Source organism: Panthera onca, chromosome A2, assembly GCF_046562875.1.
Source record: "Panthera onca isolate mPanOnc1 chromosome A2, mPanOnc1 haplotype 2, whole genome shotgun sequence".
NCBI classification, from domain to species: domain Eukaryota; kingdom Metazoa; phylum Chordata; class Mammalia; order Carnivora; family Felidae; genus Panthera; species Panthera onca.
Genome location: NC_138340.1, coordinates 26881682 through 26906908, shown reverse-complemented (window position 1 = coordinate 26906908; position 25227 = coordinate 26881682). Strand labels below are relative to the sequence as shown.

At 36.8% G+C, this 25227-nt stretch overlaps 1 protein-coding gene and 1 long non-coding RNA gene across 23 annotated transcripts in view; one reads left to right on the top strand and one right to left on the bottom strand.

Annotated features, from left to right (window-relative positions):
- Positions 1–20419, bottom strand: part of LOC132678708 (uncharacterized) — a 234296-nt gene extending 213877 nt beyond the window's left edge. For 3 of the 5 annotated variants that reach the window (XR_014137258.1, XR_014137256.1, XR_014137259.1), the window contains exons 1-2: positions 20154–20255; positions 787–875 (exon numbers count right to left, since the gene is read on the bottom strand). This is a non-coding gene — a long non-coding RNA (uncharacterized LOC132678708). Of the gene's footprint in view, positions 1–786; positions 876–2933; positions 3051–20153 lie in introns of those variants that run through there. The other 2 variants (XR_014137260.1, XR_014137257.1) reach the window with 2 other exon arrangements.
- A 73-nt stretch (positions 20420–20492) lies between these two features.
- Positions 20493–25227, top strand: part of CFAP20DC (CFAP20 domain containing) — a 239585-nt gene continuing 234850 nt past the window's right edge. For 15 of the 18 annotated variants that reach the window (XR_009609729.3, XR_009609730.3, XR_009609728.3 and 12 more), the window contains exons 1-2: positions 20496–20834; positions 22521–22610. Coding sequence is in view for 14 of the 18 variants with exons in the window: in XM_060631462.3 (XP_060487445.3) it covers positions 20814–20834; positions 22521–22610 (111 nt within the window). In the remaining 4 variants the exon portion in view is untranslated. Of the gene's footprint in view, positions 20835–22520; positions 22611–25227 lie in introns of all 18 variants that reach the window. The other 3 variants (XM_060631445.3, XM_060631457.3, XM_060631460.3) reach the window with 3 other exon arrangements.

Here is a 25227-nt window from a genome sequence, read left to right as displayed (position 1 = left end):
TTCACTCACTTGCTCTCGCACACACACATGCACATGTGCACAGGTGCATGTGCACGCTCTCTTAAAAACAAAAAACAAACAACAACAACAACAACAACAAAAACTGGGGTGCCTGGATGGCTCAGTCTGTTGAGCATCCAACTTCAGCTCAGGTCATGATCTCATGATTCATGAGTTCAAGCCCCATGTCAGGCTCTGTGCTGACAGCTCACAGCCTGCAGCCTGCTTTGGATTCTGTGTTTCCCTCTCTCTCTCAGCCCCTCCCCTGCTCGTGCTCTGTCTCTCTCTCTCTCAAAATAAATAAGCATTAAAAAAATTTTAATAAAAAAATAAAATAAATTTAAAAAGAGAGAGAGAGGGAGAGACAAGGCCTGATACAACCTTTATCTGCCAATCTAAATCCACATAAATTTGTATCATCTTTCCTACTTAACAAATTTATAAGGCTCTAAATCTGAATAAATGATGCTATTATCTCAAAATTAAACTAGAAAACTTGAAGTTTCCAATACACTTAGAGAGTTAAAATTTGTATTATAACACACAAGACTTTTATACTATACTTATTCATATTTACATAAGTGTTCTCAAATTAAAATGATTTGTTACAAACAAAGAGCCAAAATGCACCCAGGGGGTTTCCTACATGGTTACATGGAAATGATTCTTAATTTCATACATTGAATATTTTTTATACACCATGAATCTTCTAAATTAGAGCCATTCAGTTTTCAGCATGTTGCAGCTAAGTTCAACTATTGGAAATAAAAAGAGGAGATGAGTTACCTATAGCAGTCTACATTTTGATTGAAGATGGCAACACAAGGAAGTGGTTTGTTTGAGCAGTAACAGCATATTTATTGGTATATTCCAACCTGAAATAAAATTAAAATGTGTAAATTTCATATTTTATTATATTAACATTATTTATGACAGTACATATTAAAATTTTCACCTAAGATTATATGTTACAGTTTTAAAGAAAATCATAATTCCAACAGTGATTCTACTATTTATAAACAGGATTGCTTTCTGGCAAACTACAGAACAATTTCCTAAACAAGTAAATAAACAGAAAACAAAGCTGCTAAAGTCCCTTTGCAGAATTATATTTTTCTATTTAGCATTTATATTTTAGCTTAAAGGAATTAGAAGTAATATTGTGAAAAATATAAGGATTGGAAAAATCCCAAACAAGCCAACCAAGGAGATAAACAAATGGGACAAAGAAGTGGGGAGAGAAAACTAAAAAGCTAAAACAATTCAATAAGTATTAAGTAACTTAATTCTAATTCCATATCAGGAGCGTGCCAGATTCCCTAAGCAATATTACACAAAGATTAAATTTTTGTTCTGTAGAAATGAGTCCTATTTTCAATAGAACCATTTTATTATCTAAATATAGCTCTAATTAATTTAAATTTAGCTAAGTGCATTATCCATGATTACCCATTCAAAAGATTATCTTTAGCAACCTGTCAGGCCAACAGAGAAAGCATAGGATTGGGGAAAGACCAAAGATAGCAGCGAAGGATGTTACCGGTGCTGTGCATTTCCTCCCATGCACCCCCGAAAATACAGCATGGTATCACTCAAACTTCTTCAGATCTGGATGATAGAATATCTCTTAAATAATGCTGCTTTGTAATTTTAGATATACAAAATAAAGCCAATTGATGACAGCAGTAGTCAAAATAGACTATGATTTTGTTTTGAATAAATATATTTCAATACTTTGCATATTATGTGTAAATGGTATATCTTTTTACAGTCTCAGCCCCATGCTTATATTCACATTTACAAATTTCATCCATTCTACAAGAGATTTCACATCCTCCAGGAAAAACTAATTTGTATTAGTTTTTGGTATTTTTCAGAACAGAATTTTTCAGAATTTTACCTGTAACAGTATAGGTAGCTTAGCATGGGCTTACCCTTCACTGTATTACTTTGAGCAAGTTGTTTATCCTCTCCACCCCCACACTGTGTATTTGTAAAATAGGGATTAAATCAAAATTACCTCTTAGGATGGTTGTGAGAATTATCAGAAAGAATACACGCAAAGTACTTAGAACAGGGCTTGACACACATTAAGTTCTCAGTTAATTTTAGCTTCTTTTGATTACAGAGAAGAGCAGAGGTAAACTGCCTTGTTGACAGTTATACTCCATATCTAACACAGTGTCTGGCACTTAGTAGCTCTCAACTATCTACTTCTGAATGAATAAATAACTTGTCCTTGAGAAATACTTCTAACTACACAGAAGGAAATGCAGCAAAGGAGTTTTCATGGTCAAAGTGAGCAGTAAGTTTTAAAACTGAAGGTTATTCAAACAGTGTGGGGACGGGGGAAAAAGGCACAGGGTTCTATGATTAGTGCATTAAAGTAACTTGCTTCTCCTGGGGATTATACTAGGGATTTTGTTAGGACAATGGTCATAGTAATAAAATGTAACCAGGTCCAAAATCTCTGGTTAAATTTGGTTAATTAGTAGAATTTTTATATTAAGGAAGAGTAGCAAATTTACACAATCATAAGTGTTGTGTAATAAATATGGCTAGTATATACTTTAGATATACCTGAAGACCATTTTAAAAATGTTTTCACAAAAAGTTTGTAAGACTTCCTAGTCTTTTCAAGAAAGGTTGTCATAACCAAATTATCAGTGAAGGAACCTTTATCTTCTATGTTTGCTTTAAACTTTACTGTGCTTCAAGGACTTTTCAATTGATTAAGGTATATTTAAGAACTATGATATTGTATATATGTGTACATATGCATTATGCATGCACTATAAGCACTTCATGGAAGTCTATGAACAGAAAGAAACATCTTTTCTATTAACTTATCACAAACAAGACATTAGATGTCAGAAGACCATGTAAGATGAGCATCATGGATTCCTTTCTACTGCCTTTTGCCCTCTTATTACCTTTGTTGTGTCCTTTTCAACCCCTCTGAACTCCCCGAAGCTTCATTCTAGAAGAGTAGCTTAAGTAGAATGAGTAGCTCGTTCTAAATTCTACCAGTACCTCCATCTTGGTGGTCATGGCAGGCTCCTTCCCTGTGTTAACAGAAGGGAGGTGGAAGTCCTTCATATTGGTCCTTTTAGGAGACAAACCTTTCTCTTAATATTATCAACTATATACTCATAGCTTAATTCCAATGAATATGCTAAACAACACATTGGGCCCCTATGGAATGAGAAAGGGTAATATGAAGAAGGAAATCCCCCTAGTAAGAGGGAACCTGAGTAGAGTTGGAACCCAGATGTTTTTTGTCAGTGGAGTTAGACAACATCCCTCTCCACATGTGTCTATTTGGATTAGGATTAGATGTTGTGGGTACTGGGGCAGAATAAATTATAAAGATATGTGTACCCTTTTGCATCTTGTGATTTGCACTAAGGCCAAAGCCTTCCAGGAGAAAATATTTAAACTCTATCCACTATTGAGGTTGAGATATACCTAACTGATAGAGAATTGGGGGTCTTAACAAAAGTTAGATTTTAGGAGGGGATGTTCCAGAAGAGGATCCAGCATAAGGAAAGAATATACAATGCATTAGGCCAGTAACAGCATCCAAAACAGTAACAGGAAATTGGTAATAGATATGGCAAATAGCCAAACTATCCCAACCCAACAATACTAGTGGAATTAATCTGGGGATGGGGGGAGGGGAGAGAGGATATTTGTGTACATTTTTTAAATTAGAGCACTTTTGGATTCAGTCAACTTCATGTGGAACCTCTTAACCCCTAACACCTTTTCTTACCTTGAAAAAAACATCTTTTCCTGGTGAATAAAGATCTATACCAAAAATTCAGACATCAACAGTAATGGTGACAAACTGTAAGTGGTACTCAGGAAAAGAATGTAGGAAAGAATCATGAAAGCAACAAGGAAAAAAAAAGTCCTTAATCCACAAGGTAAGACATATCAGGTTCACGACAGACCTATCCACAGAAACTTGGCAGGCCAGGAAGGGGTGGCAGGGTATATTCAATATGCTGAATCAGAAATATATGCAGCCAAGAATTCTTTATCCAGCAAGGCTGTCATTCAAAACAGGAGAGATTAAAAGTTTCCCAAACAAAAACTAAAGGAGTTTATGACCACTAAATCAGCCCTGCAAGAAATTATAAGGGGGACTCTCTAAGGAGAGAAAAGATGAAAAAAGAAAAAAAAAGACCAAAAGCAACAAAGACTAGAGAGGACCAGAGAACACCACCAGAAAATCCAACTCTACAGGCAACATAATGGCAATTAATTCAGATCTTTCATTACTCACTCTAAACATCAGTAGACTAAATGCTCCAATCAAAAGACATAGGGTAACAGAATGGATAAGAAAACAAGATCCATCTATATGCCGTTTACAAAAGACCCAATTGAGACCTAAAGACACCTTCAGATTGAAAGTAAGGGGATGGAGAACCATCTATCATACTAATGGTCATCAAAAGAAAGCCAGAATAGCTATACTTACTTCAGACAATCTAGATTTTAAAATAAAGATGGTAACAAGAGATGAAGAAGGGCATTATGTCATAATTAAGGGGTCTATAAACAAGAAGATCTAACAATTGTAAACATTTATGTTCCAAACGTGAAACACCCAAATATATAAATAAATTAATCACAAACATAAAGAAACTCATTGATAATAATACCATAATAGCAGGGGACTTCAACATCCCACTTACAACAATGGACAGATCATCTAATCAGATTATCAACAAGGAAACAACAGCTTTGAATTACACACTGGCCCAGATGGACTTAACAGATATATTCAGAGCATTTCATCCTAAAGCAGCAGAATACACATTCTTCTCAAGTGCACATGGAACATTCTCCAGAATAGATCACACACTGGGACAAAAATCAGCCCTCAACAACTGCAAAAAGATCGAGATCATACTGTGCATATTTTCAGACCACAACACTATGAAACTCGAAATCAACCCCAAGAAAAAATTTGGAAAGGTACCAAATACTTGGAGACTAAAGAACATCCTACTAAAGAATGTATGGTGTAACCAAGAATTTAAAGAGGAAATTAAAAGTACATGGAAGTCAAGGAAAATTATAGCACCCAAGCCCAAAACCTCTGGGATGCAGCAAAAGTGGTCATAAGAGGAAAGTATATACAATCCACGCCTTCCTAAAGAAGGAAGAAATGTCTCAGATACACAACTTAACCTTACACCTTAAAGAGCTGGAAAGAATAGCATATAAAACCCAAAAACAGCAGAAGACAGGAAATAATAAGGAATAGAACAGAAATCAATGCTATCAAAAACAAAAAACAAAAACAAAAAATAGTAGAACAGATCAATGAAACCAGGAGCTCGTTCTTTGAAAGAATTAACAAAATTGATAAACCACTAGCCAGTTTGATCAAAAAGAAGGAAGGACCCAAATAAATAAAATCAAGAATGAAAGAGGAGAGATTACCACCAACATAGCAGAAATACAAACAATAATAGGAGAATATTACGAGCAATTATATGACAATAAAATGGGCAATCTGGAAGAAATGGACAAATTCCTAGAAATATAAACTACCAAAACTGAAACAAGAAGAAATAGAAAATTTTAACAGACCCATAACCAGTAAAGGAATCGAATTAGTAATCAAAAATCTGCCAAAAAACAAGAGTCCAGGACCAGATGGCTTTCCAGGGGAATTCTAAAAAATGTTTAAAGAAGAGTTAACACCTATTCTCTTGCAGCTGTTCCAAAATATAGAAATGGAAGGAAAACTTCCAAATTCATTCTATGAAGCCAGCATTACCTTGATTCCAAAACCAAAGACCTCACTAAAAAGAACTGCAGACCAATTTCCCTGATGAACATGGAGGCAAAAATCCTCAACAAGACACTAGCCAAGTAGATCCAACAATACGTTAAAAGAATTATTCACCACAACCAAGTGGGATGCAGAGCTGGTCCAATATCTGCAAAACAATCAATGTGATACATCACATCAAAAATTTTAAAAAAGGACAAGAAGCACATGATCCTCTCAACAGATGCAGAGAAAACATTTGACAAAATACAGCATCCTTTCTTGAGAAAAACCCTCAAGAAAGTAGGGATAGAAGGATCACACCTCAAGATCATGAAAGTCATATATGAAAGACCCACTGCTAATATCGTCCTCAACAGGAAAAAACTGAAAGCTTTCCCCTAAAGTCTGGAACACAACAGGGATTTCCACTCTTGCCATTGTTATTCAACATAATATTGAAAGTCTTAGCCGCAGCAATCAGACAACACAAAGGAATAAAAGGCATCTGAACCAGCAAGGAAGAAGTCAATACTAGGTATTTGTCCAAGGGATACAGGTATGCTGTGTCAAAAGGATACGTGCACCCCAATGTTTATAGCAGCACTATCAACAACAGTCAAAGTATGGAAAGGGCTCAAATGTCCACCAATGCATGAATGGATAAAGAAGACATGGTATATATACATATATATGTGTGTGTATGTATATATACACACACATTTATATGTGTGTGTATGTATACACACGCGCGCGCTCGCGCATGTAATGGAGTATTACCCGGCTATCAAAAAGAATGAAATTTTGCCTTTGCAACTATGTGGCTGGAACTAGAGGGCATTATGCTAAGCGAAATTAGTCAGAGAAAGACAAATATCGTATGACTTCATTCATAGGAGGACTTTCAGATACAAAACAGATGAACATAAGGGAAGGGGAGCAAAAATAATATAAATATAAATATAATATAAATAATATAATATAAAAACAGGGAGGGGGACAAAACATAAAAAACTCTTAAATATAGAGAACAAACTGAGGGTTGCTGAAGGGGTTGTGGGAGGGGGGATGGGCTTAATTGGTAAGGGGCATTAAGGAAGACACTTGGGATGAGCACTGGGGGTTATACATAGGGGATGAATCACTGGAATCTACTCCTGAAATCATTGTTGGACTATATGCTAACTTGGTTGTAAATTTAAAAATTAATTAATTTAAAAATATTGTATCAATATTGCTTTATTGTTACTAATGTAAGATGTAAAGGGGAAGGTGAATGTGGGGTATATGGGAATTCTCTATACTATATATTTGATTTTTCTATAAATCTATAGCTTTTCTAAAGTATAAAATTTATATTTAGGAGTGCCTGGGTGACTCAATGGGTTGAGCATACAACTTCAGCTCAGATCATGGTCTCACAGTTTGTGTGTTTGAGCCCTGCATTCAGCTCTCTGCTGTCCGCACAGAGCCCCCTTTGGATCCTCTGTCTCCCTTTCTCTCTGCCTCTCCCCTGCTTACACATATGTGTTCTCTCTCTTTCAAAATATAAATAAATATTTTAAAAATAAATAAAGTAATATCTATTTTTAAAAAATAGATACAACCCAGTCTTAAGCCAATGTGGATGTACATTTATCTGACCACTGTGGTTGGTAGAGATAGGCATTTGATCTCAGTCAATTCAGATTAAGGTGAATGTAAGGACTTTGGCTCAAAATGCTCCACTTAGAAATAAGGAAATGAGATTCAGAAATCTGCAGCAATTTTGTGAGTTTGCCTAGGGGATTAAGCTAAACTAGAGAAAAGAATATAGAGAAAGAATCTGGCAATGCTTTTGGAGCTCGGGATACAGCTGGATCTACTCTGGACAGCTAAGTTACATGAACCAATAATCAACTATTTATTGTGTGAGCCAGTTTCAGTTTAGCATTCAATCACTTTAAACACAAAGAGTGCTGAAAGAACAAATGTGCAAATTATTAACTTCTGTTTTGGGAAATGTACTCAAATAAAGCAAAATTTCTATTATACAAGATAGCAATATAATAGCAGAATAATAACATGATCACCAAATCAGTTCAAACATCTTCAAGATCCAAAATTTTGGATACCATAACCTGTTTTTTGCTTATTTTTAACATTATGATCTGGTTCCTAAGTAAAACCATCTTCATGAAAGTGTACTGATGCAATTTTATCTCCAATGTTAACAGTGACAAAATTATTTTAAAAGTAAATTCATAATCTTTTTTATAAAGCAGCAAATAGACTATTTTAAACTGTGAATGTTTAAGGGTTTTTGACATAGTATGAAAAAGAAGTTTCCAGACAGAATTTATAATAACAAATAAATTATATCCTCTGTCCTTTGATATTCAGATTAGCTTCTTGCATAATTTTGACGCTTTGTAAGTTTTTGCACTTGGCTCTTTATTTTTGCCTCCAATTGTAAATTCCCATATAGTTTTACAGAACTATGGTAGAACATTTATTTAAAGATCACCACATACACATTTCTATTCATAATACTTGAACAAAAAAAGCCATCAGTAGTCTGTATAACAGGTCTTTAATACTCAATTAAATCACATTAATTTAACGTGCTCACACACAAAAAAATTATTTTGCTTTTGTTCCTACTAGTGGAAAGGTACATTATAATTGTAGCCTTCAAAAGAGCCTGCATACTAAAATTTTATTCAAGAATATAAAATTAAATTTCAAATAATCCAGGAAAATGTAGTAAGAGTCTACATCCTAGACTTTTTTTCAGGGATTTTCTAGATTCCTTTTCAGGGATCTCCACATGATTCTCTCTCTCCTCTGAATCTTCAAAATCCAAGTCTCTCCCAATAGGAACAAATAATAATTAAAAAATCTGTAAACTCCCTAGTGCTAGCTATTAAAGTTTCTCTACTGCCTTTCACAACCAAACTTCTTGAGCGTTGTCTTCACTTGCTGTCACCACTTTCTTACTTGCCAATCACTCCTCAGTCTACTGGAGTCTGGCTTCTAAGTGAAAGGCTCTAACAAAAGTAATCTTGCAGAGGTCACTGCTGATTCCCAGGTTACTTTTCAAGTCTTATTTGAAATCTCAGAAGCATAGGCATTTGCTGTCCTATCCCTTTCTTGAAAGACCTTTACACCACTGGCACAGGAGTCACCAAATATATATGGTCTTTCTCCTACTTTTTTGACTGCTCCCTTTTGATCCTTTATCCAACTCTCACATGTCATTTCTGCCCAAGCTTTCTTTTCTTCTTACTCTAGTCTGTCTGGTTTTTCTACTCCACTATCTCAGAGTCTTTACTTACCACCTGAATTTGGTAACTCCTGATTCTGTATCTCTAGCCCTAATTAATCTCCATCCTGGATTTTAGAACAATTTACCCAACCACCTATTCAATAGCTCAAATTGCATGTCCCACAGGTACCTCAAATTTATTCCATCTAAATTTAACTTATAATCTGATCTTCCTCATGAATGACCTCACCATTCACCCAGTTATCTGAGCAATAAACTGACAGGATCCTTTAATCTCCCCTTTTCCTTATCTCTCACATCCACTCAACCACCAAGCAAGGCCTTTGTCTTAACAGCGGTAAGAAATCACTAAAGGGCATTTAAGCAGTGGAGGGACAAGAGCATATTTGTGTATTAGAAAGAGTACAATACCACATAACAGAGAATGGAGTGGAGTTAATCACAGATCGGGAATTATTTTGACCTGTGGTGGAAACCATGGGGGAAATGATACTTTTAATGAATGTTATGTGCCAAATACAAAAACAAACACATTGAGAAAGACTTTTTTCTTTAAAGCAAGTGTTAAACTAAACATACTAGAAATGACAAATATCTCTTCCTATTACATCATTCCTTCAGAAAATCTGCTTCCTAACAGTGCTGCTTATGTCCTATACCTGCTTTGCCCTGTCCTCAGCTGATTGGATCACCTGTGGATATAGGACTTCAGAAAAACCTTACCATAGACTGGGTTAAGCCAGTTAAGACTTTTTCTACCAGTTGCACAGAATGCAGACAGCCAGTCTCTACCTGGTTCTTACACTAATTTGTTTATTCTGTTGAAACAGAAGTGTTTACATTCGATGAGGAATTTTTGAGTACTATATACCCAAATAAAAATCAGAGAATATAATAGCAAAAGTGAAAAAGTTAATACCTTTTAATCAAACAACTGACATTTTAGAAATCCTACAGAAATAATTTTTAAAAATTAGGACAAAGATTTGAAGGGGACAATGATGTTCACTACTGGGCTATTTATAAAAGCAAAAATTTTAAATAGATAAAAGTTGGAATAACTAACTATATTATGAACAATAGAAGACTGCTTAAGGACATGCACAAAACAATAACAATGTTTATTTCTGTGTAGTGAAATTATAGTGATTTTCTTTTCTTTTGCATTTTTCAAGTTTTCTGAACTAAGCATATATGCCTTTTATTAGAAACAAATAAAAAATATTAATAGAAAAATCTACTCACCACTTTAATTAACCAAATAGTCTCAACATCACAATAATGAGACAAACTGGTATTATTTCTCTCCAAAAGGGATGCATTATATCACTTATGTAGTGATTTTTTGTCCTAAGTGTCTAATTTAGTCATAGAAAACAATTAGACAAACCCATATTGAAGGACATTCTACAAAACAACTGGTGTGAACTATCCAAAATGCCAACATCTTGAAAGACCCAATTGTTCTAAATAAAGGAGACTAAAATTACAACCAAATTTGAAGTATGATCCTTGATTGACCCTGTGTGGAAAAAAAAAACATTAGGAGAACTGGAGAAATGTGAAATATCAAAATATATTATTGTTCAATATTAAATTTCTTGAATGTGATAATGATACTGAGGTATAATATATATGTAGTGTTATGGTATAAAATGGTATGTAGGAGATTATCCTCATTCTTAGGAGATACATGCTATTATGCTATGTATTTAGTAGTAAAGCACTCCAACTTTAAATAGTTCCGCTAAAATGGACATGCCTGGGCATACACATACATGCATACACGTACACACACACACATACACACACACACATATAATTATTAGTAACAGTGTTTCTCAAGCTGTTTCTAAGAGCCTTTTTTAGATCTTTTTTTCCTAATTAGTTCCCTTCCCCCCATAAAATTTTTGAAAATTATGGTTAAAAAACCCCATAAAATTTGCCATCTTAAACATTTTAATTTTTTTTCTAACATTTTTTATTTATTTTTGTGAGACAGAGACAGAGAGAGAGAGCATGAGCAGGGGAGGCGCAGAGAGAGAGAGAGAGGGAAACACAGAATCCAAAGCAGGTTCCAGGTTCCAAGCTTTCAGCACAGAGCCTGACATAGGGCTCAAACCCACAGACCGCAAGATCATGACCTGAGCCAAGTCAGATGCTAAACTGACTGAGCCACCCAGGCGCCCTGCCATCTTAAACATTTTTATGTGTATAGTTCAGTATTATTAAGTATATTTACACTGTCGTGCAATCAATCTCCAGAATTTTTTCATCGTGTGAAACTTAAACTCTACACCCATTAAAAAACAACTTCTCACTTCTCCCTGCTCCACCCATTCCCTGGCAACCATCATTTTACTTTCTGATTCTATGATTTTTTTCTGCTCTATATACTTTATAGGTGGAATCATACAGTATGTTTGTATGTGTGTGTATGTTTGTGTAATTTGCTTATTTCACTTAGCATAATGTCCTCAAGGTTCATCCATGTTGTGGTGTGTGTTAAAATTTCCTTCCTTTTTAAGGCTGAATAATACTCCATTGATTGTATATATCACATTTTATTTATCCATTCATCCATCCATGGACACTTGGGTTGCTTCCACTTTTAAATGTTGTGAATAATGCTATTAAGAACATAGGTGTACAAATACCTCTTTTCAAGACCTGCTTTCATTTTCTTTGAATACATACTCAGAAGTGAATCATATAACTCTATATTAATTACTTGAGGAACTGACATACTATTTTCCATAGCTGCTGCACCATTTCACATTGCCACCAACACTGCACAAGTTCTAATTTTTCCACATCTTCATCAACACTTATAATTTTACATGTTTTGGATATGAGCCGTCCTCATGGGTGTGAGGTGATAATTCATTAAGATTCTGAATTGCAATTCCTTTTTTTTAAATTTTTTTAAAATTTTTTGAGAGAGAGAGAGAGAGACAGACAGACAGAGCATGAGCATGGGAGGGGCAGAGAGAGAGGGAGACACAGAATCCAAAGCAGGTTCCAGGCCCCAAGTTGTGAGCAGAGGGCCTGACTTGGAGTTCAAAACCACAAACTGCGAGATCATGACCGTAGCCAAAGTCGGACACTTAACCAACTAAGCCACCCGGGAGCCCCTGAATTGCAATTCCTTGATGATTTGTAATGTTGAACAACTTCTCATGTAATTATTGGCTGTTTGTAATATATTTTCAAGACCTTTGCCCGTTTTTTAATCAAGTGACTTTGTTGTTGTTGTAGAGTTGTAGAAGTTCTTTTGTATATTCTAAATATACACATTATCAGATATATGATTTGCAAATGTTTCTTCTCATTTCACAGACTGCCTTTTCACTCTGCTGATTGTGTCCTTTGATGCACGTTAAGTTTTAAATTTTAATGTTGTCTCATTTGTCTTTTTTTAGATTTGTTGCCTATGCTTTTATGTCATATCCAAGAAATCACTGTCAAATCCAGTGACATGAAGCTCTTCCTCTATGTTTTCTTCTAAAACATAGTTTTATAGTTTTTAAGTTTTATCTTTACGTCTTTGATCCATTTTGAGGTTTTTTGTTGTTGTTGTTTGTTTGTTTTTTATGTAGCATAAGATAAGGGTCCAACCTCATTTTTTCTTTTTTTTTGCATGTGCATATCCTGTTTTCTATATAGCCTTCTTAGCATGAGTCAACACTAACTGGCTTTAGGTTAGCCAGTTATATAGGTTATATCTTTAGGTTACATAAGAAATACATATATTATATTTATAATATATATATTTATATAATATAATTATATAATATATTAGTTATATTATATATTATTATATTTATAATATATATATAGGTTACATAGGTTATATATTTAGGTTATATAAGAAAAAACTTGCTACTGAGATCTAACAACTTTTGCTGACAACAAAAGAGTATTTATATATTTAAAGACAAACTGGTATTAAATATCAGCTCACTTTGGTCAAACTTTCACTCTTGGCAGATGACATGATATTCTATATGAAAACCCTAAAGATTCCACCAAAAAACTGCTAAAACTGATCCATGAATTCAGCAAAGTTGCAGGATATAAAGTCAATGCACAGAAATTGGCTGCATTCCTATACACCAATAATGAAGCAACAGAAAGAGAAATCAAAGAATTGATCCCATTTACAATTGCACCAAAAACCATAAAATACCTAGGGATAAAGCTAACCAAAAGGGTGAAAAATCTATACACTGAAAACTATAGAAAGCTTATGAAAGAAATTGAAAAAGACACAAAAAAATGGAAAAATATTCCATGCTCCTGGATTGGAAGAAAAAATATTGTTAAAATGTCAATACAACCCAAAGCAATCTAGATATTCAATGCAATCCCTATCAAAATAACACCAGCATCCTTCACAGAGCTAGAACAAACAATCCTAAAATTTGTATGGAACCAGAAAAGACCCTGAATACCCAAGCAATCTTGAAAAAGAAAACCAAAGCTGGAGGCATTACAATCCTGGACTTCAAGATGTATTACACAGCTGTAATCATCAAGACAGTATGGTACTGGCACAAAAACAGACACTCAGATCAATGGAACAGAATAGAGAACCCAGAAATAGATCCACAAATGTATGGCCAACTAATCTTTGACAAAGCAGGAAAGAATATACAATGGATTAAAGACAGTCTCTTCAGCAACGGTGCTGGGAAAACTGGACAGCAACATGAAGAAAAATGAACCTGGAACACTTTCTTACACCATACACAAAAATAAACTCAAAATGGATGAAAGACCTAAATGTAAGACAGGAAGCCATCAAAATCCTCAAGGAGAAAGAAGGCAAAAACCTCTTTGATATCAGTCGCAGCAATTTCTTACTCAACACGTCTCTGGAGGCAAGGGAAACAAAAGCTAAAATGATCTATTGGGACCTCAAAATAAAAAGCTTCTGCACAGCGAAGGAAACTATCAGCAAAACTAAAACGCAACTGACAGAATGGGAGAAGATACTTGCAAACAACATATCAGATAAAGGGTTAGTATCCAAAATCTATAGAGAACTTACCAAACTCAACACCCAAAAAACAAATAATCCAGTGAAGAAATGGACAAAAGACATGAATAGACACTTCTCCAAAGAAGACATCCAGATGGCCAAGCGACACATGAAAAAATGCTCCACATCACTCATCATCAAGGAAATACAAATCAAAACCACAATGAGATACCCCCTCACACCTGTCAGAATGGCTAACACTAACAACTCAGGCAACAACAGATGTTGGTGAGGATGCGAAGAAAGAGGATCTCTTCTGCACTGCTGGTGGGAATGCAAACTGATGCAGCCACTCTGGAAAACAGTATGGAGGTTCCTCAAAAAATTAAAAATAGAACTACCCTACGATCCAGCAACTGCACTACTAGGTATTTATCCAAGGGATACAGGTGTGCTGTTTTGAAGGGGCACATGTACCCCAATGTTTATAGCAGTGCTGTCAACAATAGCCAAAGTATGGAAAGAGCCCAGATGTCCATCGATGGAAGAATGGATAAAGAAGAAGTGGTATATATATACAATGGAGTATTACTCGGCAATCAAAAAGAATGAAATCTTGCCTTTGCAACTACGTGGCTGGAACTAGAGGGCATTATGCTAAGCGAAATTAGAGAAAGACAAATATCATATGACTTCACTCATGTGAGGACTTTAAGATACAAAACAGATGAACATAAGGGAAGGGGAGCAAAAATAATATAAATATAAATATAATATAAATAATATAAAATAATATAAAAACAGAGAGGGGGACAAAACATAAAAAACTCTTAAATATAGAGAACAAACTGAGGGTTGCTGGAGGGGTTGTGGGAGGGAACATAGGCTAAATGGGTAAGGGGTATTAAGGAATCTACTCCTGAAATCATTGTTACACTATATGCTAACTTGGATGTAAATTTAAAAATAAATAATTAAAACAAAAGAAAAAAAATATCAGCTCACTTCATTTAATCTTTTCAAAGATGCATTTTACAACTATATTCATTTTTCCAAACCTAAGTGCTTATTCTATAAAACTATCTTAGAGAAATATTTATACCCAAATATTCAACTACTGGAATAGTTTTTTTTCCCCCTGAGAAAATCATCAGGTAGTAGCTAGTTTTGGAAATTTCAAGTTAATACATGAATTTTGAAGTATTTTGTCATCTGAAGGTATAGGCAGGAAAGTGTCATTAGAACCTAATCAACCAGAGAGGGGGAAAAAAATCTATCAACAGTAAAACCCTCAAAATAGCTCCCTACACCCCACCTTCTTGAAAAAAGAAGACATCACTACTCTCAAATCAAAAGTCAGATGGATGACTCAGGTATCACTAATTTTTCTCAACTTACTTTAACTATAAAATAGTCACAGTTTTTAAATTATTCTATCAACTTGGCATTATTGTTATTCATCAGGTTATTCCATAATGTGGAAATAGAATAAAATAACTCTTCAAGTAGTAAATATTTCTAGATTATTGTGCAGCTAAACAAACTTTGACCATCAAACCAGTATCTTTTCCTTCCCATTATGCCAAATAATTTGATTATGAACTGCAAACAAAATATAAGCTACAACTATATTGTAGTAAATACTGTATATTCTTAGTTCGAAAGAATACTATTTCTTGTCAAATTGATAATCATAGCATCTAACTTGAAGGACTACATTGACAAAGATTCCACCACCCTCAAAAACAGTAGTCTATTCCATTTTAAATGTCATCCAATATCCTTTAATAACATTAATACACCACCAAATTGCTTTCTTTGTATAACAAAGACAAACACTTTAAAGCTTGTATAGTGCCTAATTCTTAAGGTTGTCAAATTAAGTTAATCAATTTAGCACAATTACAAAATGTATTGACTTCTTTAAAAACTGTAGAAATTAGAGAAAATGTTTCACTGTATAATGTACATAAATAACTTGGCTTAAGCCAAGTTTGTTTTAGTTTATTTTTTTGTTTTTGGTGTCAGGGCTGAATTTTGGTAGCCATTCTTAAAGTCATAGCCAAATCCAAGAGTTTAGTCATGGGCTTGCATTCATCCAGATCAAACAAGAACATCTGATATTGTGAAATTAGGTCTCTTCCTAGCTCTCATTTTGAGTTCATATTGTTAAAGTAGTACACACTCTAATTTTGCTTTATAGACACCACTATCACTGGTAAGGGTAGATTTCACCATAGACAAAACAACTTTGATCTGAGTCAGGCAGTCTTTGAAATGCCTATTGCCTGGTAGGCCCTATCCCTTATTTGCTAATCAAAGTCCAATTATAAATCTCCTGAACTTGTTGGAGTTAGGAGGGTCAGGAAATGATCCAATGACAATCCCTGGGCAACTGGACAGTGGACAATTACTTTCTCTCAAGGAGATAGGGAGATTGAAGTAAATGATACTGGTTTCTTCTAGCCTTAAATTGAATAAACCAGTGATAAAATAACAAAAAAACACCTGAGTAAAGAGACTTACTGATGCACTATGATTAATCACCTCCATAACTAGCTTTTCCATCAATAAACTGAGATTATTAATTCACCCATTTACTTTAACATATTTTCAACTGCTTTCTTCTTGTTTTCTCTACACCAAAGGCTATGCCTGTCTTTTAAGATTATATTCATCCTTCATCTCCTCCCTCCCTCATTCACTCATCCAGGGGAACTAATGTTTTGTTATACCAGGTACAAGGTTGAGCTAGTATACTAGGCCCTAGGAATGCAAGGGTAAACAAAACAGGTATGGTCCCTGCTCTCTTGAAATCGGCACCTTTTGGGATGAGCACTGGGTGTTGTATGGAAACCAATTTGACAGTAAATTTCATATATTAAAAAAAAAAAAAAAAAAAAAAAGAAATCGACAGTCTAAAAGAGATGGCCAATATTATAAACACAACAAAATTTCAATTATTTCAGTAATGCTAAGTACTAAGATGTTATGAGAACTTATAAATAGGGGGATGTGATCAAGTCAGGGAAATCAGAGAAGGTGTCCCTGAGAAAGGAACCCCTGATCTAAACTCTGTGTTGACAGAAGTAGGCCTTAACCAAAGAAAAAAGGGAGCAAAAGTAATCTATTCAAAAGAACATATCAGCACCCTACAGTGGAAGCACACATGTTGAACATGAAGAACTAAAAGAAACTGAAATGAAGTGGGCTGCATATTGTATATATTGAACCTGGAAAGGAAGACAGGTTTATAGTCACAAAAGGGTTAGAAGCAAGAGACTGATATGACTGGATTTGTGTGTTATAAATATGACTCTGCAATGTGCAGATGGGTTTGAAGGGAAGCCAACATGGTGTGTGAATTAGGAGGCTATCATAGTAGTTCAGGGAAGAGCAAATCATAGGTAAATCCGAGTAGAGACTACAATGGACGAAAGATAGATAAATAGGTTTAGGTGATGGATTGGTATGGGAGTGTATTATTTATCTATTGCTATGTAAAAAAATTACCCTAAAATTTAGTGTACAATAAGTACCTCATAATTTCTGTGGGTCAAAAATTAGGATATGACTTAGCTGGATGCCTCTGACTCTGGCTTAGTCATAAGGCTGCAGTGAAAGCACTGACCAGGGATGCATTTACCTCAAGGCTTGACCAGGGAAGGATTCACTTCTAAACCTAACTCATGTGACTGCTGACAGGCCTAAAGTCTTCACTGACTTTTGGCTGGAGACATCAGTTCCCTGCAACATGGACCTCTCCAGGGGTACTCACAATATAGAAACTTGATTTCTTTGTATAAGGACAGAAGTAGGGAGAAGAACAAGAGCAAGGGAGTAAAAGCAGCTGAGCAAGAAGGAAATCATATCTTTTTGTAACCTACTCTTGGAAATGACCTAACAGCACCATACTATATTCATTAGAGTGAGTCGCTAGGTCCAGTACACTTCCCAGGGGAGATTACACAAAGGACAAACATACCAGAAGATGTGGATCAGTGGAGGCCATCTTGGAGGCTGCTATGCCACAGGAAGAGAGGATACAGGAGGCACTTTGGTATTAGTGAGAGTGGGAAGCATGGAAAAGGCCCAGGTCTGGAGAAGTTTTATTTTGGACATGGTGAATTTGAAAGGACAAGGTTCCTTTAATTCAATCAATAAATATGTGTTTACAAAACACTTATTATGTGCCAAGCACTACTCTAGAAGATGAGATATAATGATGAACATAGAAAAAAATCCTTGCCCTCATCAAATTTACCTTCTAATAACTTAAGACAGATGATAAACATATAAACAAATAAATACAGATAATGATAAGGAGAGAAAGAAAATAACACAGGACAAAGTTGTGAGTTCCTCTTCAGCTTTGTTGTTACAACATGCTTTTCAGTGACCCAGGTAGATTGTTAAAAGCCTTAAGATGTCTCCTGGATTCCCCCTGTACTCACAATGACTTTTTGCTTCTCTTAAGGCACTTATCTAAAACTTCTTTGTATTCTAGTGAAAGTCACCGTTTGTGTCAGGCCAAAAAATTGGACCTCCTCTCAACCCCCAAGATGCCCACATCTACCCCTTGGAAGGTGTGAATGTTTCCTTATCTGGAAAACAGGTCTTGCAGATGCGACTAAGTTAAGGATCATGCAATAAAGAGATAAACCTGAATTATCCAAGTGAGTCCTAGATGTCATCATAATAGTCCTTGTAAGAGATACTGAGAGAAGATATACACACAAAAAAAGAAAAGGTATTCATTGTGACCATGGAGGCAGAGACCGGAGAGATGCAGTCACAAGTCAAGGAATGCTAAAATCCACAAGACGCTGGAAGAAGCAAGGAGCAGATTGTCCTCTAAAGCTTCCAAAGAGAGTGCTGCCCTATTGACACCTTCATTTTTGGTCTTGTTTTAAGCACCCAGTTTTTGGCAACTTGTTATAACTGTCACAGGAAACTAATACGCCCTTCCAATGTTACTCCCTATCACCAGACTCGTGGGATTTATCACAAGTTGTAATTATTTATTTACTCACATGTTTATTGTGTCTCATCCCCTTGAATGTGTAAGCTCCATAGAGATGGGCCTTTCCTCTATACCTAGTTCTTGGCGTAGTGTCTAGCATATATTACAACCATAGGAATTATCTGATAAGTGAATAAATGTCCCCAGTAGATAACAAGTCTTATTAAGATAAGAGACAATGTCTATTGGCTGTAATTCCCAATGCGTCCAGCACAGAATCTAACCAAAGACTTATTGAACTAGGTTTGAGCTCTAGGAATCAGGGATTCTGGATTCTAGATATTTTTACTGCAACATTATGTGGCAGCCTCACCTCTGCCTGTGTACACACCTAGTGTTAGACTCAGTGTGTTGAAATAAGTTTGTTCCTTATCAGTTTTCTTAGACTTGATAAGGAGCAGGTCCAGACAGCATTCATTTTCTCATGCTGTGCATGATTCACAGTGGGTGGCATACTGTAGGGGACACAAATAGTTAAGACTTTTCGGTGAATTAGAGTATCAGGCTTAGTCATAACTAAAAAGTAACATCATGTCCTTGAGTAAATTCCTAATCAATGCTGAAATGAAATATTCTCAACTGAAAGAACACTAATCCTTAACGTCACACAGTTGTAGACCTGTGAAGCACTTGGCCTGTAGTAGGCGCTCCATGAGTGGTACCTGGTTATTAATAACACTATACCAGGAGCTAACTCAGCCTTGAGTACAACATTAGACAAGAGCACCAAATCAGCTCCATCACTTATTGGCCATGTGATCTTGGGCAAGCTATTTTACCTTTCTGAGCCAAAGACTGATAATAATAACAACCTTATAAGAGTGGTTCTGACCTAGAAACTAAATGAAATAACTGAATAAACTTAGGAAAGTGCCTGACTCAATACTGTATGTAGCTATTATTTTGAGCAAAAACATGTGCAGTGATTTTGAGTAAAATACTCCTACTTCCTTGGGCCTTCTGAAACAATGAAAGGGGCTAGCAGTCCCTGTAACTGCCTCAATGAGACCAAGTTTGGGAACCTTCGAACCAAAGGCCATGTGAGGGTTCCACAATTCCAGGCCTCTTTCCTTCAGCAACCTACCAGTTAACGGTGTTATAAAGGAGACCAAACCGACGCGACAGGTTTTCTAGAAGAGTCCAGCACCTGTGGTAGCTCTTAAACCAGGCTCATTTTAGGCTTTTTCCGCACACACAGGTCACGACCTTACAGAGCGCAAGTCACGACTTGGGCGGTCCAACTCCAAGAGTGTCCCTAGGTTGCCAGGGCAACGTCGACGTCACGGCGGCGTAGTCTCACTTGCCCAGAGGCAAGAAGCCCACAGAGCTCAACGCGCAGGCGCCTCGTGGGAGCCAATGGGTGCGGCCCCGTAGCTGGCGCCGCTCGGCCCCTCCCTTTTCCGATCGAATTCGGGGGCGGGGCAGCGGCGGGAGCGCGCCCGTCTCTCCCGGGCGAGCGGGCGGTTTTCGGTGGCTTCGTGGTTGGGCTCCCCGTTTCGTAGGTTACGCACACAATCACTCCCCAGGGGGCCGCCCGGAGCCCGCCCAGGCAGCTGCGCCATCTCATGCCTGGGCACCCCCGAGGCGGGGGTCGCGATGGTGCGGGGCAGGGGCTCGACGAGGAGCTGACCAGGGGCTGAGAAGAGTCGGGGCCACGCACGAAGCCCTTCCCTTACCCGCGGGTCACGCCACTCCCTGGACGCCGTGAACTCCGTGCCCCCCAAGCCCCGGGCCCCCTGCGGGAATGTTCAAAAATGAGTACCAGGTAACCCGAAACGACTCTCCAACCTGTGTATAGTATTTTCCTCTAGGGTGAGGTAGTTCGCATTCGGGGTGAGGACAAAGCTCCCTCCCCATTCCCCCATAACTGGGTCTTTTTCTGGGTGCGGAGGAAGTACTGGATGAGTGTGGTCTTCACTCCAAAAGAAAAAAGAAGAAGGCAGCCAAGGTTTGGCATGTGATTTGGCTTTTGTTAGTCGTCAGCTCAAGTTCTTTTCAAGCTGTATGGATTGCCCGTGACTTATTAAAATGCAGATCTTAAACTCCCAACCAGACCTCCTGGACCGGAATCTAAAGGGCAGGGCCCATAAATCTTGAGTTTTACCAAGTGCCTCTCACTATTGATATATAAGTAAAATATATTGCTATAAAAAAGCATATGCCCACTGTGGGAAACTTGTAAAATCAGAGAAAGCAGAAGGAAGGAAGAGGGGAGGAGTATTTTTCGAGGTACCAGGAATTTTCTTTAAAAAGGGGGGGAAAAACTGCCTCAGATTTAAAATTTTTTTTGATATATGACCTAATTCCAGAAGTTATAGTAATTTATAGTAATTAGTTCCTACACATAGTTTGCACATAATACTAAGTAAGAAATTAAGTGTCTTAATGTGACGGTGTTAAAACTAAGAAGCCAAAATATCTTTATATTATTGGGAATAATTAAAAGCTGGAAATTCTTTACAAAAATCAGACAGATTTGCTCATCTGCTGCTTATAATTAAAACAGACTATAAAAGAAAAGCATATTTAGTCTTCATTTCAGATTCTCAATTTCTTGCAATTAACTCTTCCTCAGAGATAATCATCTTAATTCTTTTCTTTGATAATTAAAGCTTATGGATATTCAGTTATGTGTTCAGTATTTTTACATAAGCATGGCCCTCCATATTCTCAGGTTTACAATAGGGAACACATGTCTATAGAAATGATTCTCTATTTTTCTTGTACAGATTTTATAGATTTCCAAATTATATTAAATATCTGCAAAGATCTAGGAATGCTCAGAATAAGAATTGTCTCCCATCCCTCACTCTTTCCCAAGCTTTTTTATATTGAATTCGCCCTTTTTTTGAATAATTATTGCTGACACTATTGAGCCCTTGCTATGTACAAGGTATTGTGCTTGATGGTCTATTTACTATCTTGTGTAATCCAACAACCCATTTTACAGATGGAGAATCAAGAAGTTAAATAGCTCTCAAGGTTGGACATTTAATAAATGCCAAAGCTAGTGTTGGAGCTCTGGTCAGTATGACTGAAAAGCTTGTAGCCACAGATAATTTATCAGAATTTATTAGCCTGGCTCTAGAGTTGAGTTTAAACCCTTTAGTCAGACATGACTAGAATGTTTTGTAAGCATGATTTATACATGGCATGTAAAGGAACCCCACACTGAGAGACTGTAGGGTTTGTATAACATAATTTAATGTATATTGTGCTTTGAAAAAAAATTCCTTAAACCATTTCTCCAAGGTGACCCAAATCAGAATGGTTGTGGCTTAAGTACATTCAGGGTATAATGTAGGAGTTATAACAGGGGTAATGTTTCTTCCCAGATCTACTCAACAGACAGATGCCTGGAACAGCGGTTATAGACTCTGTGGTGGGTGTTATTTCCTCCTTAGCACTGTCTCACTATAATTTAAACATGTTTAATGTTTTTGTTTTCTAGGGAGGTGCATTTGTTGAAATCTTTAGTGCTCAGGGCAAAAATCCTGGAGCAAAATGGAAGATCCTTGGCAGTCCCTCTGTGATTTGGAAAGTAAGTGCTGGAAGCTAGAGCCACCTAAATCCTGGAATGAAATGAGAATGAAGGTTATAACAAAAGGGACTTGATAAGGTTTCAGAACTGTATTTACTGGTTCATTCATGATGCTGTTGGCTGCAGCTCTCCCAGAAACCACTCCTCAGTCCTTTAAGGCTTTGGCACAGGGCTCATAACCCTTCACTGTAAGCCAAGTCCTGTTGCTGTTTCAGGTGACTTCAGTGTTTGTGAGGAAAATCTCTCCAAACCTTGTGCTTCCCAATTTCTTGATTTCTTCACTTAACAACCTCTTGGGCTCTGTGTCAGCCCCCACTGCCACTGTCACGCCCTGGACCTTATCACTGCAAACTGCAGGGCCTCTGAAATCAGTAAGACATTGAGACATGCCCCTCTGCCCCCGAGCTTCAGTTCTTAAGGCTGTTTGCTCAGTTACTCACTGTATTTGTTCTTCAATCTAATTGAGACCTTTAGGCCACTGGCCTTTCTACTTCCCCTGTGCTTAGTTTTATTTAGGCTTGTACGTTCTCTGTTTTCACTTCCTTTCCTCTCTAGCCCAAAATCCATAGTCTGTAATTTCAGTCACTTCCTGGGCAAAACCTTGAATGCCCTTGCTTTTTGTTCTTTCATAGTGCTTGCCTAACGAAGGCCAACCGTCTTGAAATCCCCAGTCATTTATCTTTTCTTAGCTGGTTTTGGGGCTCCTCAATAACTTTGGAGAAAATATCTATAGCCTCTTAGGTTAATAATACTATAAATTCAACGTGAACAGCCTGGAAAGTTCTCTTTTTATGTTCTCTTAGTCTTTACAATGATGATTATTATTATGTTTAATGTGTATTTATTTTTGAGAAAGAGACAGAGCACAAGCAGGGGAAGGGCAGAGAGAGAGGGAGACACAGAATCCGAAGCAGGCTCCAGGCTCTTAGTTGTCAGCACAGAGTCTGATGCAGGGCTCGAACCCAGAGACCCCGAGATCCATGACCTGAGCCGAAGTCGGATGCTCAACCAACTGAGCCACGCAGGTGCCCCTAAAATGATTATTTCTTCATTATCTTCAGGGTTTCAACCACCGATTCTCCCTACCCCCTACTTCCGAACCTATAACCAGGACAGGCCCTCTTCAATGACTCACCAGAAGACCTCACACCCCATTTCACAGGGCAAACTGATGCCATCAGATAGAAACTATCTCAGCTTGCTGCCACCAGATCTAAAAACCTATATCCATCCTTATCCTTTTCTCTTTCTCTTCTCTCCTATACAACTAAAGAGAAGAATATCTTTCTGTGGGCCTTGTTCTATGGAAAACTCTTTAAAGCTACTGTTAACTGAGTGCTTACTGTTTGCCAAGTCCAGCATTAAGCATGTTATATGTATCTATACGGTAGTCTTGTGAGATAGGTACTTTATGCCAATTTTCTGGATGCTAAAACTGAGGCCATAGAGAGAGTAAGCAACTTGCTTAAAATCCTACAGCTCTGAACTGTGAATGAGAGTTAAAAGATGCTCTGATGGTATAGAGCAGGGAGTGTAGGAAAGGCTTCCCCAAGGAAATGACATTGGATCTCTGAGAGCTAACTATATACTGTGTGAGGCTGGTAGAGAGAAGAGTGTTTCAAGTAAAGGGAAAAGCACATACCAACTCCTTGTGCAGGAGAGAGCTTAGAATTTTTAAGAGATTGCAAGAAGGCCACTAAGGCCAGGATTGAAAAAGAGAGAGAGAGAGAGAGAGAAAGATTGAGGTTTGAAAAACCGGTCAGCGACCAGACCACGTGGCGGGTTATGGACTGTGTTGATGATTTGGGTAAGCTGTTGAAAGGTTTTAAGTATATGCCTAACTTGTGTATAGATGAAATAAATAATACACTCAGTCTATGTGTGTTCATTTCAAATACGTGAGAGATGCTATTGTGATGGATACAGTACAGATTTATTTTAATGTTATTTAATTCTTAGCAGCCATTAGTTACAATGCATTTCTTAACACATACAGAATGGAAGATTGGTAGGATCTGTGAAATATTATAACAGGTATTTATACTCAGATTTCGAATTTGCTTCAAAAAAATAGAATAAAATTTCTATTCCCACTTTAAGTCATGTAAATTGGACTGTCACATATAAGGAGGCTTTTTATTTTCAGGTTTTGTTTTGTTTATGTTTCTCCTACATTAGATTTTTTTTAAGTTACCTTAATTGTTAACACTTTACTTTGTACTGATTTTAAGTAGGTGATACATAGAACTTCACATTAGGGCACTAGTAAAATAAGGCAATAATTAATTCTGTATGAGCCATGGCCAGGCACCAAGGAACTTATGGACTGGATACAGTTTAGGTTAGATGATTTTTTTTAATGTTTATTTATTTTTGAGAGACAGCACAAGTGGGTGAGGAGCAGAGAGAGAGGGAGACACAGAATCTAAAGCAGGCTCCAGGCTCTGAGCTGTCAGCGCAGAGCCTGACACGGGGTTCAAACTCATGAAACACAAGATGGTGACCTGAGCTGAAATCTGACACTCAACCGACTGAGCCACCCAGGCACCCGTAGATGATTTTTTTGTACTGTAACACAGAGTGATGTTCAGCCTGTGCCATTAGAAATACATAAATA